The sequence below is a fragment of the Mustelus asterias genome, unplaced genomic scaffold, assembly GCF_964213995.1.
Source record: "Mustelus asterias unplaced genomic scaffold, sMusAst1.hap1.1 HAP1_SCAFFOLD_323, whole genome shotgun sequence".
Classification (NCBI taxonomy): Eukaryota; Metazoa; Chordata; class Chondrichthyes; order Carcharhiniformes; family Triakidae; genus Mustelus; species Mustelus asterias.
Window position 1 is genome coordinate 57,115 of NW_027590285.1, and position 14,007 is coordinate 71,121.

The 14,007-nt window shown below is 43.8% G+C and overlaps 1 protein-coding gene across 1 annotated transcript; it reads right to left on the minus strand.

Annotated features, from left to right (window-relative positions):
- Window positions 1-4,025: 4,025 nt before the first annotated feature.
- Window positions 4,026-12,018, minus strand: LOC144486369 (SWI/SNF-related matrix-associated actin-dependent regulator of chromatin subfamily A member 5-like; the record flags this gene model as incomplete). The annotated part of the gene is made up of 5 exons (XM_078204403.1): window positions 11,921-12,018; window positions 7,687-7,797; window positions 6,311-6,537; window positions 4,450-4,571; window positions 4,026-4,178 (listed from the first exon to the last, which is right to left on the minus strand). Coding segments are annotated over exons 1-5 (711 nt in total), but the record flags the coding sequence as incomplete, so codon positions are not given.
- Between the last annotated feature and the right edge of the window lie 1,989 nt (window positions 12,019-14,007).

Below are 14,007 nucleotides of genomic sequence, written 5' to 3' on the forward strand. Positions count from 1 at the left end.
GTGTGAAGCCGATGACAACCATTTCAGAATATACATTTGTACTTGGGTATTAGCTGCCAGCTAAACACTTTACATGAGCATAGCAAGATTGATTCAATGGCCCTAACTTCACCAAGACAGATGAACTCATTTCAATCGTTTTGTCAAAACCCACAATAAAGGCTTTAAACAAAAAAATTTTGCTGTAAACACAAACAATTCCAAAGCTGAAATTAAGGGTTGAATCCAATTGTTTAATCATCTCCTCTTGGCACAATGACAATGGTATGAAGTAAAAGAGACTGAACAAAACCATGACAGTACAATGCATTTAATGCAATGAGCTTTTGATACTCAGTTTGCAGAACTTTCTGAGATGCAGATTAAGTGAGATTTATTGTGCCGATGAAAATATTGCAGCAGCATTGTAAGAAGAGTATTGAACAGGGGAGCCATGAAGTTGCAGGATTGGAATCGCAGAGCAAGGGGCACTCCCGTTCCTGATGTTAGTTTTACCTTTCTTTCACCCCTCTCTAATATAGCATCAATATCTTCGTCTGTAATGTCGCTCTCTTTAGAAGCAAATACGTGGGTAGCACCGTGACGAATCATCTGCAGCATTTCATCTTTCCCCAGCTTATTGAGATTCTGATCGACTAACCTTCCTGAAAGAATTCAGTCTCGATGTTAAGAAATTGTAAAGAACAAAGAAAATTACAGCACAGGAAAAGGCCCTTCGGCCCCTCCAAGCCTGCACTGACCATGCTGCCCCGACTGAACTAAAACCCCCTACCCTTCCGGGGACCAGATCCCTCTATTCCCATCCTATTCATGTATTTATCGAGACGCCCCTTAAAACTCACGTCCATATCTGCTTCCACTACCTTCCCTGGTAGCGAGTTCGAGGCACCCACCACCCTCTGTGTAAAAAACTTGCCTCATACATCTCCTTTGAACCTTGCCCCTCACACGTTAAACCTATGCCCCCTAGTAATTGATTCTTCCACCCTGGGAGAAAGCTTCTGACTATCCCTTCTTTCCATGCCCCTCATAATCTTGTAGACTTCTATCCGGTCGCCCCTCAACCTCCATCGTTCCAGTGAGAACAAACCAAGTTTCTCCAACCTCTCCTCATAGCTAATGCCCTCCATACCAGGGCAACATCCTGGTATGGAGGGCATTAAACTTGTAGTAATGGAAGAGACGGGTTCACATGTTAATAAATAGACGCACAAGGGCGATAGTGGAAACTATTGAGCCCACTTTGTTGCACAGCGTACTTTAACTGGCTGTTCACACACTGTGGAAGATTGCAGAGGGTTTCATGTTCATTTTTGCATTTTTTAGGACTATTTCACCAAAAGTCAGGAACACATATGCCAGATTGCACAGTTCCAGGTGGTAGGTCCCAATCTATTGTAATGATAATTCATTTTAAAATCATTGACGATTAGAGAAGTTAGCTGTGAAAATATTGAAGTTTAATTTTAAAATGTTCTGCGGTATTTAGAACATAGAACATAGAAAGCCACAGCACAAACAGGCCCTTCGGCCCACAAGTTGCGCCGATCACATCCCCACCTCTAGGCCTATCTATAGCCCTCAATCCCATTAAATCCCATGTACTCATCCAGAAGTCTCTTAAAAGACCCCAACGAGTTTGCCTCCACCACCACCGACGTCAGCCGATTCCACTCACCCACCACCCTCTGAGTGAAAAACTTACCCCTGACATCCCCCCTGTACCTACCCCCCAGCACCTTAAACCTGTGTCCTCTCGTAGCAACCATTTCAGCCCTTGGAAATAGCCTCTGAGAGTCCACCCTATCCAGACCCCTCAACATCTTGTAAACCTCTATCAGGTCACCTCTCATCCTTCGTCTCTCCAGGGAGAAGAGACCAAGCTCCCTCAACCTATCCTCATAAGGCATGCCCCCCAATCCAGGCAACATCCTTGTAAATCTCCTCTGCACCCTTTCAATGGCTTCAACATCTTTCCTGTAATGAGGTGACCAGAACTGCGCGCAGTACTCCAAGTGGGGTCTAACCAGGGTCCTATAAAGCTGCAGCATTTCATCTTTGAAAAAGAACAGGTTACTGAGGGAGTATCCAATGTATTCACAATCCCCAACACAAAGCTTTAACATCCGTGCCATAACTCAGTCAGAGAAAAGAATGCAAGATAAAATTCTGGAGTGAAGGCTGGGAATGATTAACACTTCTCATGGGACCCCAAAGGTTCAACGCTGCCATTTAAAGTTAATACCTCAAAGCACCGAAATATACTGAGGAAATATACTGGGAAAACTTTAAGAAACAACAAAGAACGACGAAGAAAGCAATAAAGAAAGGAAAGATAGGTTATGAAGCTAGGCTAGCTCTAAATATAAAAAAAATGACAGTAAAAGCATTTACAAATATATAAAAAGGAATAGAGTGGCTCGAGTGAATGTTGGACCCTTGGAGGACGAGAGGGGGGATTTAATAGTGGGAAATGAGGAAATGGCTGAAACTTTAAATAGTTTTTTGTGTCGGTCTTCACGGTGGAAGACACAAATAGTTTACCGAATAGTAACGATAGAGGGTTGGTAGGAGGAGAGGTACGCAATACAATTAATGTTTCCAGGGAGTCAGTGCTTGGTAGACTAACGGGACTGAAGGTGGACAAATGCAAGGTTATTCACTTTGGAGGAAATAATAGCAAATTGGATTATTATCCAAATGGAAAAAGATTGCAACATGATACTGTGCAAAGGGACCTGGGGGTCCTTGTGCATGAGACGCAAAAACCCAGTCTGCAGGTGCAACAGGTGATCAAGAAGGCAAATGGGATGTTGGCCTATATCGCAAGGGGGATGGAATATAAAAGCAGAGATGTCTTGCTGCATCTGTGCAGGACATTGGTGAGGCCACAGCTGGAATACTGTGTGCAGTATTGGTCCCCTTAATTGTGGAAGGATATATTGGCCTTGGAGGGAGTGCAGAGAAGGTTCACCAGGTTGATACCAAAGATGAGGGGTGTTGATTATGAGGAGAGACTGAACAGATTGGGTTTGTACTCGTTGGAATTTAGAAGGCTGAGGGGGGATGTTATAGAGACCTATAAGATAATGAAGGGGCTAGATAGGGTCGAGGTGGAGAGATTCTTTCCACTTGGAAAGGAATCTAGAACTAGAAGAGCACAGCCTCAAAATAAAGGGGGGTCAGTTTAGGACAGAGTTGAGGAGGAACTTTTTCTCTCAGAGGGTGGTGAATCTCTGGAATTCTCTGCCCACTGAGGCCAGAGAAAACAAAGGAAGCACCTGGACCTATTTAATTATTTCTCAGATGCATTGATTGCAATCCAGTAACTGGCTGGTGGATCAATGAAGCAATTGAGAAACTTGCCACTTCACACTGGAGGGAATTAGAATCACCACTGTGTTTGTGGATTGGAGTCAAGTACTGACAGATGCTCTTCCCTGAAGCATATTAGTGAAGCAGCTGAACAATTGGGGAGCCCTGCTCCCTTTTGCTGCTCACTATAAACTTTAATTCAAACTTCGCAAATGAGTGAGATTTGAATTCATAAGCCCTTGGTGCACGAGGCAATCACGAAGCACTTATTAAAATCCGTGCATCAGTTGTTTTGTGTGAAACTGAATCACGGAAGGCAGTTCCTGACAGTGACACCTCAGCATTACTGAAACTTAAAATGGATTTCATTTCCAAACTCTCAATTGGATTTGGAAGTTAATTGGTGAGGAACAAGATGCCCAGTCAGCTGAAATCATACCACGCCAATTCTGAAAACAACCGCACGCTCCATTCAAATAAAGAGAAGCAAACTGAAGGCCTTTGCTGAAATATTTCCACCAGTTCAGTCGAGTGGAGTTTTAAATAAACCATGGGAGCAACACACGGAAGATTTGAGGGGGTATCAGTGGCAGTAAAATACCAAATGTCGCTTGATCAGTGCACTTGGATGTTAAAACCAGCTACAATAGTTATATATTCAACAGTACGTGGCTTTCAGAACACAAATACCTAATCGCTCAGTAACTTACCACAGCTTGGAGATCTACCTGAGGGTTCAAGTCTGAGTCGTACAGGATTACTACATCTGCCGTGGCTAGATTTATACCAAGACCCCCAGCGCGTGTGCTTAACATGAAGATAAACTTTGAGCTCCCAGGACTATTGAAAGCAGAAATAGAATCCTGGAGGGATGAGAGAGAAAAGTTAAGCCAGAATTGAACAAGCGATTGGGACCAGTCTTTTTACTAATTGTTGGAAAGTTTCATTTTTAAAAATACAAATAGATGCTAGATTCAAATTGAATATTCATATTTCTTGTTTGAAAACCTTGAGTCAGTTTTGTAACCTTAAGTCTCGAATTCTTACTTAGATAATAGAGCCTCAGATCAATTTAAGAGGTTGGAACTTTCCTCAAACAAGCTCAGTTTTGAAAGCACAGGGCAAGAAACATACTTGTCTCTCCTCATGCGGTGTCTGTCCATCCAGTCTACAATCCTCGTAGTTTCTCCACATACAATAATCTTCCAAGATATCCAGCACCCTGGTCATTTGGCTGAAGATCAACACCCGGGAACCTGTGGAAAAGAAGATCATTCATCAGGGTAATCGGTTGATCAGTAGCCAAGAACACAGCGCAGATACACAAATGCTTCAAAAACCTACATCTACTGATGTGGATAATGGAAACCAAATTTCACTGGTAACTTGCAGGATGCAGAGTAATCTCGTAAACTAGTTATAGTACAGGAGGCATAAATGAACACACATAACCAACTCCAATTTTATAATTCATACAATGTGAACTGTCCATGTGACCCAGCTGCCTTGATTGATGGGAATGATTTCAAAGGGTTTATATTCCAGGTGGATTCCAGACGGTGCTGCAGTTTGGGCAGCAAAAATTAAACCCTAATCAAAAAATAGCTGCAATCCCAAACCATGTAATTATCCCATTCACCTTCTCCCAACACGTTCGCCCCCAATTTTCAGAATATTTGGCTCCTGTAACTATTCCCCCGGAAGGAGGATGGGGCCCATCAAGCATTGCAGAGGCCTGTGATCCAACTCTCCTCATGAAGAATATTTGATGCTAAATCGGCCAGTTTTTGGGAGCCCCCAGCCCCAGTGGATGGCGTGTGGCAGGCCAGAATGACTAAAACAGGATGCGATTTCAGATCAAGACACACCATTGTTTTAAACAGTCACTAAAACTTGTGAAATAAAAGCTAATTAGATGGAAGCAAAGTTCTGGAAATACTCAGCAGGTCAGGCAGCATCTGTGGAGAGGGGAGTTCTGAAGAGTCAGAGTTGACCCTTCGCTGATGCTACCAGATTAGTTGAGTATTTTCAGCAGTTTTTAACTCATTAAAACCTGTGCTGATTTGTAACCCAAAACATCACAGCGTGCAATCTGCTGTACCTTGCTGCACAGGTCAAATGCTGCCATGGTGTCATCAGTCATCATTTTCAAATTCTTTTGCAAACATCGTCGTGGAAATCCTTGCATGCTTACGAAGGATAAACATCACAAACCCCTTTCATTTCCTAAAAATCCTGTTCTATTTTTGATCAGTCTGCAGCACAGGTACAGTACTGCTCCAGAGCATGACAAAGTCTGACATCGGACTCGGAAATGCACAAATAACCATGCAGGCGGTTGTTTACAGCCAATCTATACACCAGGATGTTTGATTTTCCACTCCACCGGATTTCCTTATATATGGATCGGACTACACAGTAGTTTTTGTTCAATTCCTCCTGGTCTCCAGAGTCTCAACGAATTTGGTCATGGATTCGAGTTCGAGCGACTGGCATGCTCTTTGAATTTCCAATCGAATCTGAATCCAAACCTACATCCTCCCAAAGTGGGAACATTAACATTAAGCTAATTCTTAATCCATTGAGACGATGTCATCTATTTCACAAAGCGTGAACTTTATTACTATATTTACTCTCGAATCACAGATTTGTTGAACATATTCTAAAACCTAATTTGCATTGTGTTTTAGTTTGGTTATCTCCTTAAGGAGATCTCAGTAAGCTTCTTTGCCTGTCCTACTATAACTAACACCATTGCTGATTCCAGAGTTTATTACATATTAATTTATAACACATTTTGGAATATTTTCAATTAATTTCCCTTTACGGCCTGACAATCGTTAATGTGGGCCTTAGGCCTTATGTTGGCCACCCCCCACCCCGTCCGAGCTACTCAGGTATCCACGAAACTATCAAATCACTCCATGTCTCCTTCCTATAGAAAGATTGAAAGACAGAAAGGGAAACAGAAGCCTTGACCAGGCCTGCGGCTGACCTTGCTCCTTCACTTTCGGCAGCAGTTTGTCCAGTACCCCCATTTTGCCACTGTTAACTACCAGGTGAGTGTCAGTGGTGTAAGGTGGGCCAGGTTCAGCTCCGTCAAACAGATAGGGGTGGTTGCAGCACTTGCGCAGTTGCATCAGTCTATTCAATAGACGCATTTTGTCCATTTTCCCTGAGGAGTTCAGGATGTCAATATCCTTCATTAATATCCTGGTGTACCTGTCAGCAAGGCCAGAATTAAAACTCATCACACCAACTTGGAGATAAATTCATTTTTTTAATGGAGCTCAACAGAAAGCAATTACAACCTAAAATGAATGCTTTGTTCTATAGGTGCCTCGGACAAAGTCTAGGATCCACATTCCAACCCCTCTCACCTACCAGGGAACAGGGTGCTCCATCTAAGCCTCACAGATATAGAAACCCATATCATACGACAAATACACACTCAACATTTTGTTCTTTGATATAAAGCACAATTCATCCCAGGTGGCCAGGGTTTGAAGGGATGGGAATATTCCTTTTCATGTCATTTGGATGCGAGCAATATGAAGTACTCTGGGATTAAGTATTTGTAACGCAGAAACAGGCCACTTAGATCAACAATTCCAGATCAGTGTTCATGATCAGAGTCTCCTCACACCTTCGATTTCTTTTTCCATTCTATGTTTAACAAACTTCTCTAAAATGCATCAATGTCATGCCTCTCCTTGTGGTAGTGAGTTCCACACTAACCACTCTGCCACTTTATTTTTTGAATCTTCTCCTAAATTCCTGTTTGATTTATGAGTGACTATTTTATATTTATGGCAGCGATCCTGGCATCACCGTGAGGCAATGACATTGTGTTACATCGGGTGCAGTCTCATTTTGAAGGGCTTTGCAGCGTTCTACTTGACCAACTGGATAGACCTGGTTAATAAGTTTGGAGGGGACACCTCACTAGTACCTGATCAGGTGGGTATCAATAATGGGCTGCATTGGGGTTTGAAAGAAGAAAGCCCAAAGCTGAGAGCAAAGTAGTTTGAAAGCACTGTAATAATCACACTTGAATGGCAATCGTCCAGTCTGAATTCAATGATGATCTTCTGTTTCGGGCAAAAATAATGGAAATGATTGAGGGAAGTTAGAATTCCAAACACAAAAATCTTACAGATCAGACGGAAGCAAGATGGTCAATAGTAGGGAGTCAGCCTATTATTGATGCATTGGGTAAAATCACACTCGCTTACACTGGTGAATCTATTCCCTTAGTTCTACAAATGCTCTAATTGTTGATTGAAGTGCAGCACAATTTCAATGAGTTGTTGCAAGATGATGCCGTACTTCACAATGCAACACATTAAGATTCACAAGTTGTGCACTCACCATTCCCGTTGCATTTTGCTCAGGCCCACATACATTTTGACTTCCTTTTTTGGCGGCAGGCTCTTTTCTACCTCAGCTTTAATATGTGGGAGGAGGAAGGGTCTCAATACCTAATTCAGGTGAGAATACATGCTTTTTACACACTGATGATGCCCAAGAAGGTCAAGCAAAATAATGCAATGTTACAAAAGCTGCACTGAACAGTTCTGTGGACTGAAGCACAGGTTCAACAAAAACAGCTGAACAAGCCATGGGTTGAAGCACATCTGCAGGTGTGGGCTGAATGTTCACTTGATGAAAACACCTACAACTTCAGATTAGATTGTCAACAGCTTTATTCTGCAACATAACAGATCAGACCTTGGAATCCAGCCCTTTATGAGAAAGAAATACAGTAACCTTAAATTCACTTCCCTCATTCCCCAACAATGTACATTTCTACAAACCTTTAACATAGGTGGCATGGTGGCACAGTGGTTGGCACTCCTGTCTCACAGCACCAGGAACCCAGGTTCAATTCTGGCCTCGGGTCACTCTCTGTGTGGAGTTTGTGCATTCTCCCCGTGTCTGCTCCAGTTTCCTCCCACATTCCAAAGATGTGCGGGTCAGGTTGATTGGCTATGCTAAATAAACCTTTGGTGTCAGTGGGATTGGCGGGGTAAATATGTGGGGTTGGTGCAGACTTGATGGGCCAAATGGCCTCCTTCTGCACTGTCGGGATTCTATGATAATAAGATGTCTACAGGATCATCACAGGGACAATTATCAGACAAATTTGACACCGAGCTACCAAAAAACCATTGAGAGGTGACCAAGGAGTTTTTAAAGCAGTGTCTTAAATAAGGATGAGCTGGAGAGGCAGAGAGATTTAGGGAAAGAATTCCAGTGCTTTGGGCTAAACAGCTGGAGGTTGACCATCAGCGATGCACAAATGGAGCAGTGGACAGAACTTGGTTCATGTCAGCAGCAGTTCTGATGAATTGAATCTTCCACGTGGTGCAAGTTGGGAGGCTGTTTCGGAAAACCTCGTGCTAATTAAGGGTGTGAACAAGGGCGGGTGATATTATGGTGGTGGTATTGGTAATATTGAGAATATGGGGTTGGAAATGTAGTTCAGGCTCAATTAGGAGATCACAATTGCAAAGAGTTTGGTGAAGCCTCAGACAGACAGGAACCAGACAGAGGTTTGGAGTGAATTGTTAGGAAATGGAGCTTGTAGTGTGAACAGAAGAGGAGATAAATCCGAGTAATTGTAACCTACCATTCCTCCTCTCTCCCAACCCATTTCAGCTTCTCAAATAGTGGATAGACATTTCAGCAAATAAAAATTATTCTATTTCCCTTACCCTGCATCTCCCAAAATGTGATAAAAACACTTTAATTTAGCAAGTCTTCCTGATCAGGAAGCAGTTCTACTGGAGATCCAGCATCAATTGAAATGCTCGTATCAAGGTCGGGATCAGCAATTGGAACAGCCCGTGGGGATACTTAATGGGCCTTGTTACCAAGGTCAACTGAGGAGTTCAATATATGGCCACAGAAAAAATAATTTAGAGTAAATGAAGCGGAAGAAATCTCTCCCCCTTCACCATATTATGTAATATCTGAAGTGATTCAAATTATTCAGATCTGGCGAAAATGTCCACCCTAATTAAAAACAGCTGTGGTAGTTGCCTCCATCGACTGAAAGGCAATAATTATCTATTCGTCTCATCAATTTCTAAGTTGCCTATTACAGCACCTTAAATGCCATGTTTACTTCAGGCACTATTTACTGAATGCAAGAACACCTGGTAAATGTTCATTGAGCGTTGTGCCCTTTAACATTTCTAATCCATTCTAAGTGGGATGCAGCTGGACTGGGCAGAAACCATTCTCGTTACACGAATAGAGCCACCACTTAATTCCAGTGGATCGCAGGTAAGTCATGTCTGCAAGAAGTGGTGGAACTAGAAAATGCTGGAATCCATCATTAAAGAAGAAATAGCAGGCCATCTGGGTAAGAATGGTTTGATTAAGCAGACGCAGCATGGATTCATGAGGGGAAAGTCGTGCTTGACGAACTTGTTGGATTTTTATGAAGATGTGACTGGTGCGGTTGACGGAGGGGAACCGGTGGATGCGGTGTTTTTGGATTTCCAAAAGGCGTTTGATAAGGTGCCTCACAAAAGGTTGCTGAAGATGATTGGGTCACACGGAGTTGTGGGTAGGGTGTTCACGTGGATTGGGGATTGGATATCCGACAGGAAGCAGAGCGTCAGAATAAATGGGTACTTTTCTGGTTGGCGGATGGTAACTAGTGGCGTGCCGCAGGGATCGGTACTGGGGCCTCAACTATTTACCATTTATATAGACGATCTGGAGGAGGGGACTGAGTGTAGGGTAACAAAGTTTGCTGACGACACAAAGATAAATGCAAAAGCGTATCGTGTGGAGGGCATAGAAGGTCTGCAGAGAGATTTGGACAGGCTGAGTTAGTGGGCGAGGATCTGGCAGATGGAGTATAACGTTGACAAATGCGAGGTTATTCACTTTGGAGGAAATAATAGCAAATTGGATTATTATCTAAATGGAAAAAAATTACAACTTGCTACTGTGCAAAGGGACCTGGGGGTCCTTGTGCATGAGACGCAAAAACCCAGTCTGCAGGTGCAACAGGTGATCAAGAAGGCAAATGTGATGTTGGCCTATACCGCAGGGGGATAGAATATAAAAGCAGAGGTGTCTTGCTGCATCTGTACAGGGCATTGGTGAGGCCGCAGCTGGAATACTGTGTGCAGTATTGGTCCCCTTATTTGCGGAAGGATATATTGGCCTTGGAGGGAGTGCAGAGAAGGTTCAGCAGGTTGATACCAAAGATGAGGGGTGTTGATTATGAGGTGAGACTGAGCAGATTGGGTTTGTACTCGTTGGAATTTAGAAGGCTGAGGGGGGATGTTACAGAGACCTATAAGATAATGAAGGGGCTGGATAGGGTAGAGGTGGAGAGATTCTTTCCACTTCGAAAGGAAAGTCGAACGAGAGGGCACAGCCTCAAAATAAAGGGGGGTCAGTTTCGGACAGAGTTGAGGAGGAACTTCTTCTCTCAGAGGGTGGTGAATCTCTGGAATTCTCTGCCCACTGAAGTGGTGGAGGCTACCTCGTTGAATATGTTTAAATCACGGATAGATGGATTCCTGATCGGTAAGGGAATTAGGGGTTATGGGGATCAGGTGGGTAAGTGGAACTGATCCACTTCAGATCAGCCATGATCTTATTGAATGGTGGGGCAGGCTCGAGGGGCTAGATGGCCTACTCCTGCTCCTATTTCTTATGTTCTTAATCACTTCATAAAAGTCAAATTAATTTGTAATTCACACGCAGTAACTCAAAATTTAACACTGCGCGGGATAAACAGTTAGTAGAATATAGGCCCTCAGTTTTTGCCATCACATTTTTAATCAATGAATTAACAGTTCTAAATCTACCAGGGCAAGTCAAAGGCCAGGAATCCTGCGGTGAGTAACTCGCCTCCTTACTCCCCGAAGCTTCTCCACCAGATACAAAGCATAAGTCAGGGGTGTGATGGATACTCTCCATTTGCCTGGATGAGTGCAGCTCCAACAACAGTCATGAAGTTCAACACCATCCAGGACAAAGCAGCCCACTTGATTGCTGCCCCTTCCACAAACTCCCTCCACCACCGATGAACAGTGACAGCCGTGTGTACCATCTACAAGATGCACTGCAGGAATTCACCAGGGTTCCTTCGGCTGCACCTTCCAAACTCTCAGCCACTGCCAGCTAGAAGGACAAGAGCAGCAGGTACCTGGGGACACCACCACCTGGACGTTTCCCTCCAAGTCACTCCTCATCCTGACTTTGGAAACATATCGCTGCTTGTTCACCGTCATTGGATCCAAAAACCTGGAACTCCTTCCCTAACAGCACTGTGGATGTACCTGGAACTTCAGGGACTGCAGTGGATCAAGAAGGCAGCTCACCAGCACCTTCTGAAGGGCAACCTGGGATGGCCAATAAATGCTGGTCTAGTCAACGACATCCACACCCAGTAAATGAAGAAAAGAAACCTTGCTGTTTCTTCAAATTAGCCCCAAACACTCTCAAGGCACATCACTTCATCACACAAATATACAACTTTGTGAATAATATTTCTGAAGGCGATGGGCCCGAAATAACTTTGCATTTTAATGACATCCCGGTATCAGAATACAGATAAGATAAGAAGCTTCCCATGTACAATCGCTCAACCAGCTTCTGGTCCTCGAAGCAGTTGTTTGTGTCAAACCAAGAATCAAAGTCCTGCAAAGAACAACAAGTGGCTCTCGTCATGCCAACCCCAAACGTTTTAGCATATTGTGTTACTTCCATCAACGCCTCATCCAATGGTTTCAATGATTACATTGTTTATCACGAGAAGAACAAGAATGGCAATTTAAAAAGGTAGCATCCAAATTAGATCGCTCACAAATGATTTCATAAAACAGATGCACAGCTGCTCATAACAATTGCAAATCAGTTTCAGCTGGTCGGCAGGTGAGCAATTCAACATGGAAAAAAATCATTTTTTCCCTTGGACCACCTACTCCCATCTCTGTAACAAGCTACAGGACACCCACACAGGAAGAATGGGCAGTTAGGCATTCAGTTAGAAACATAGCTTTTCTTACTTTAACAAAAATAAATAAATACTAAAATACTTCTGACAGCTAATTTGTGGATTGAGATAGATCTGGATAAAGTAAGCTCTCACCCCAGCATGCTTTTAATGTAAGTTTAGAATTGTGACACAAGGTGACAGTTTTGCTGAAGGAAACATCAAGCATGTTAAATCCGCTTCGCAGTGTAAGGCAGATGTGACACTGAGCATCAGGAATGGTCAATAGCAGTTTGAAGGGTTCGAGGAGCAGACATCACCAATTGGACACTGCATCGGCACACATATGGTGAATATAGTGCTCAGAAAATGTGGGCAGGTGGACAAATTAATACACAGACTGCGGCCATTTAGCTCCCTGGCTGCTCCCAATGCAAGGAACAATGGTGTCACACAACACCCTCCAGCAAGTTGGACAGCTTCCCCTGACACTCGCTTCAAAAATGAAAAAGACACAACTTTGCAGCATTCTCTCATGCCTTCCAAAAAGAAATAGGTTGAAACACTGTAATTGAACCTTAGACAAACGGTGCAGTCACTGTCAAGCTGCTTTTCTCATTACTTACTGCAGACGAATTGAAGACATCCAGGAGGAGGAAGTTGAGCAGAACCCAGAGTTCGTGCAGGTTGTTCTGAAGTGGTGAACCCGTGAGCAATAATCCATTTGTTGTTTTAAATTCTCTCACTATTTCAGAGAGCTGTAAATTTAGCAGATTTAAAAACATGACTGTACAAACTGGGTACAAGTTCGAATCATACGACTGGCACAACTGTAGATTCAGACTGCATTTAAAAGTTCGCTGATCTTTTAGGTGTTTATTCGTGTCTGTCATTTCTCCAATGGAGACAGTGAGTATTCAAACAGAGTGCAGTCAGACAGAGACACCAGGAGATGGAGACAGTGAGGGGGGTAACTGAGTGCAGTTAGACAGGGACACCAGGAGATGGAGACAGTGAGGGGGTAGCTGAGTGCAGTTAGACAGAGACACCAGGAGATGGAGACAGTGAGGGAGTAACTGGGTGCAGTTAGACAGGGACACCAGGAGATGGAGACAGTGAGGGGGTAACTGGGTGCAGTTAGACAGAGACACCAGGAGATGGAGACAGTGAGTATTCTAACTGAGTGCAGTTAGACAGAGGCACCAGGAGATGGAGACAGTGAGGGGGGTAACTGAGTGCAGTTAGACAGAGACACCAGGAGATGGAGACAGTGAGGGGAGTAACTGGGTGCAGTTAGACAGGGACACCAGGAGATGGAGACAGTGAGGGGGTAACTGGGTGCAGTTAGACAGGGACACCAGGAGATGGAGACAGTGAGTATTCTAACTGAGTGCAGTTTGACAGAGACACCAGGAGATGGAGACAGTGAGGGGGTAACTGGGTGCAGTTAGACAGGGACACCAGGAGATGGAGACAGTGAGGGGGTAACTGGGTGCAGTTAGACAGGGACACCAGGAGATGGAGAAAGTGAGGGGAGTAACTGGGTGCAGTTAGACAGAGACACCAGGAGATGGAGACAGTGAGGGGGGTAACTGGGTGCAGTTAGACAGAGACACCAGGAGATGGAGACAGTGAGGGGGGTAACTGAGAGGACATGGACAGATTGTTGGAATGAGATGAACAATAAGGATGTGGAGGATCACAGGCTGGGAGTTGAAACTTGG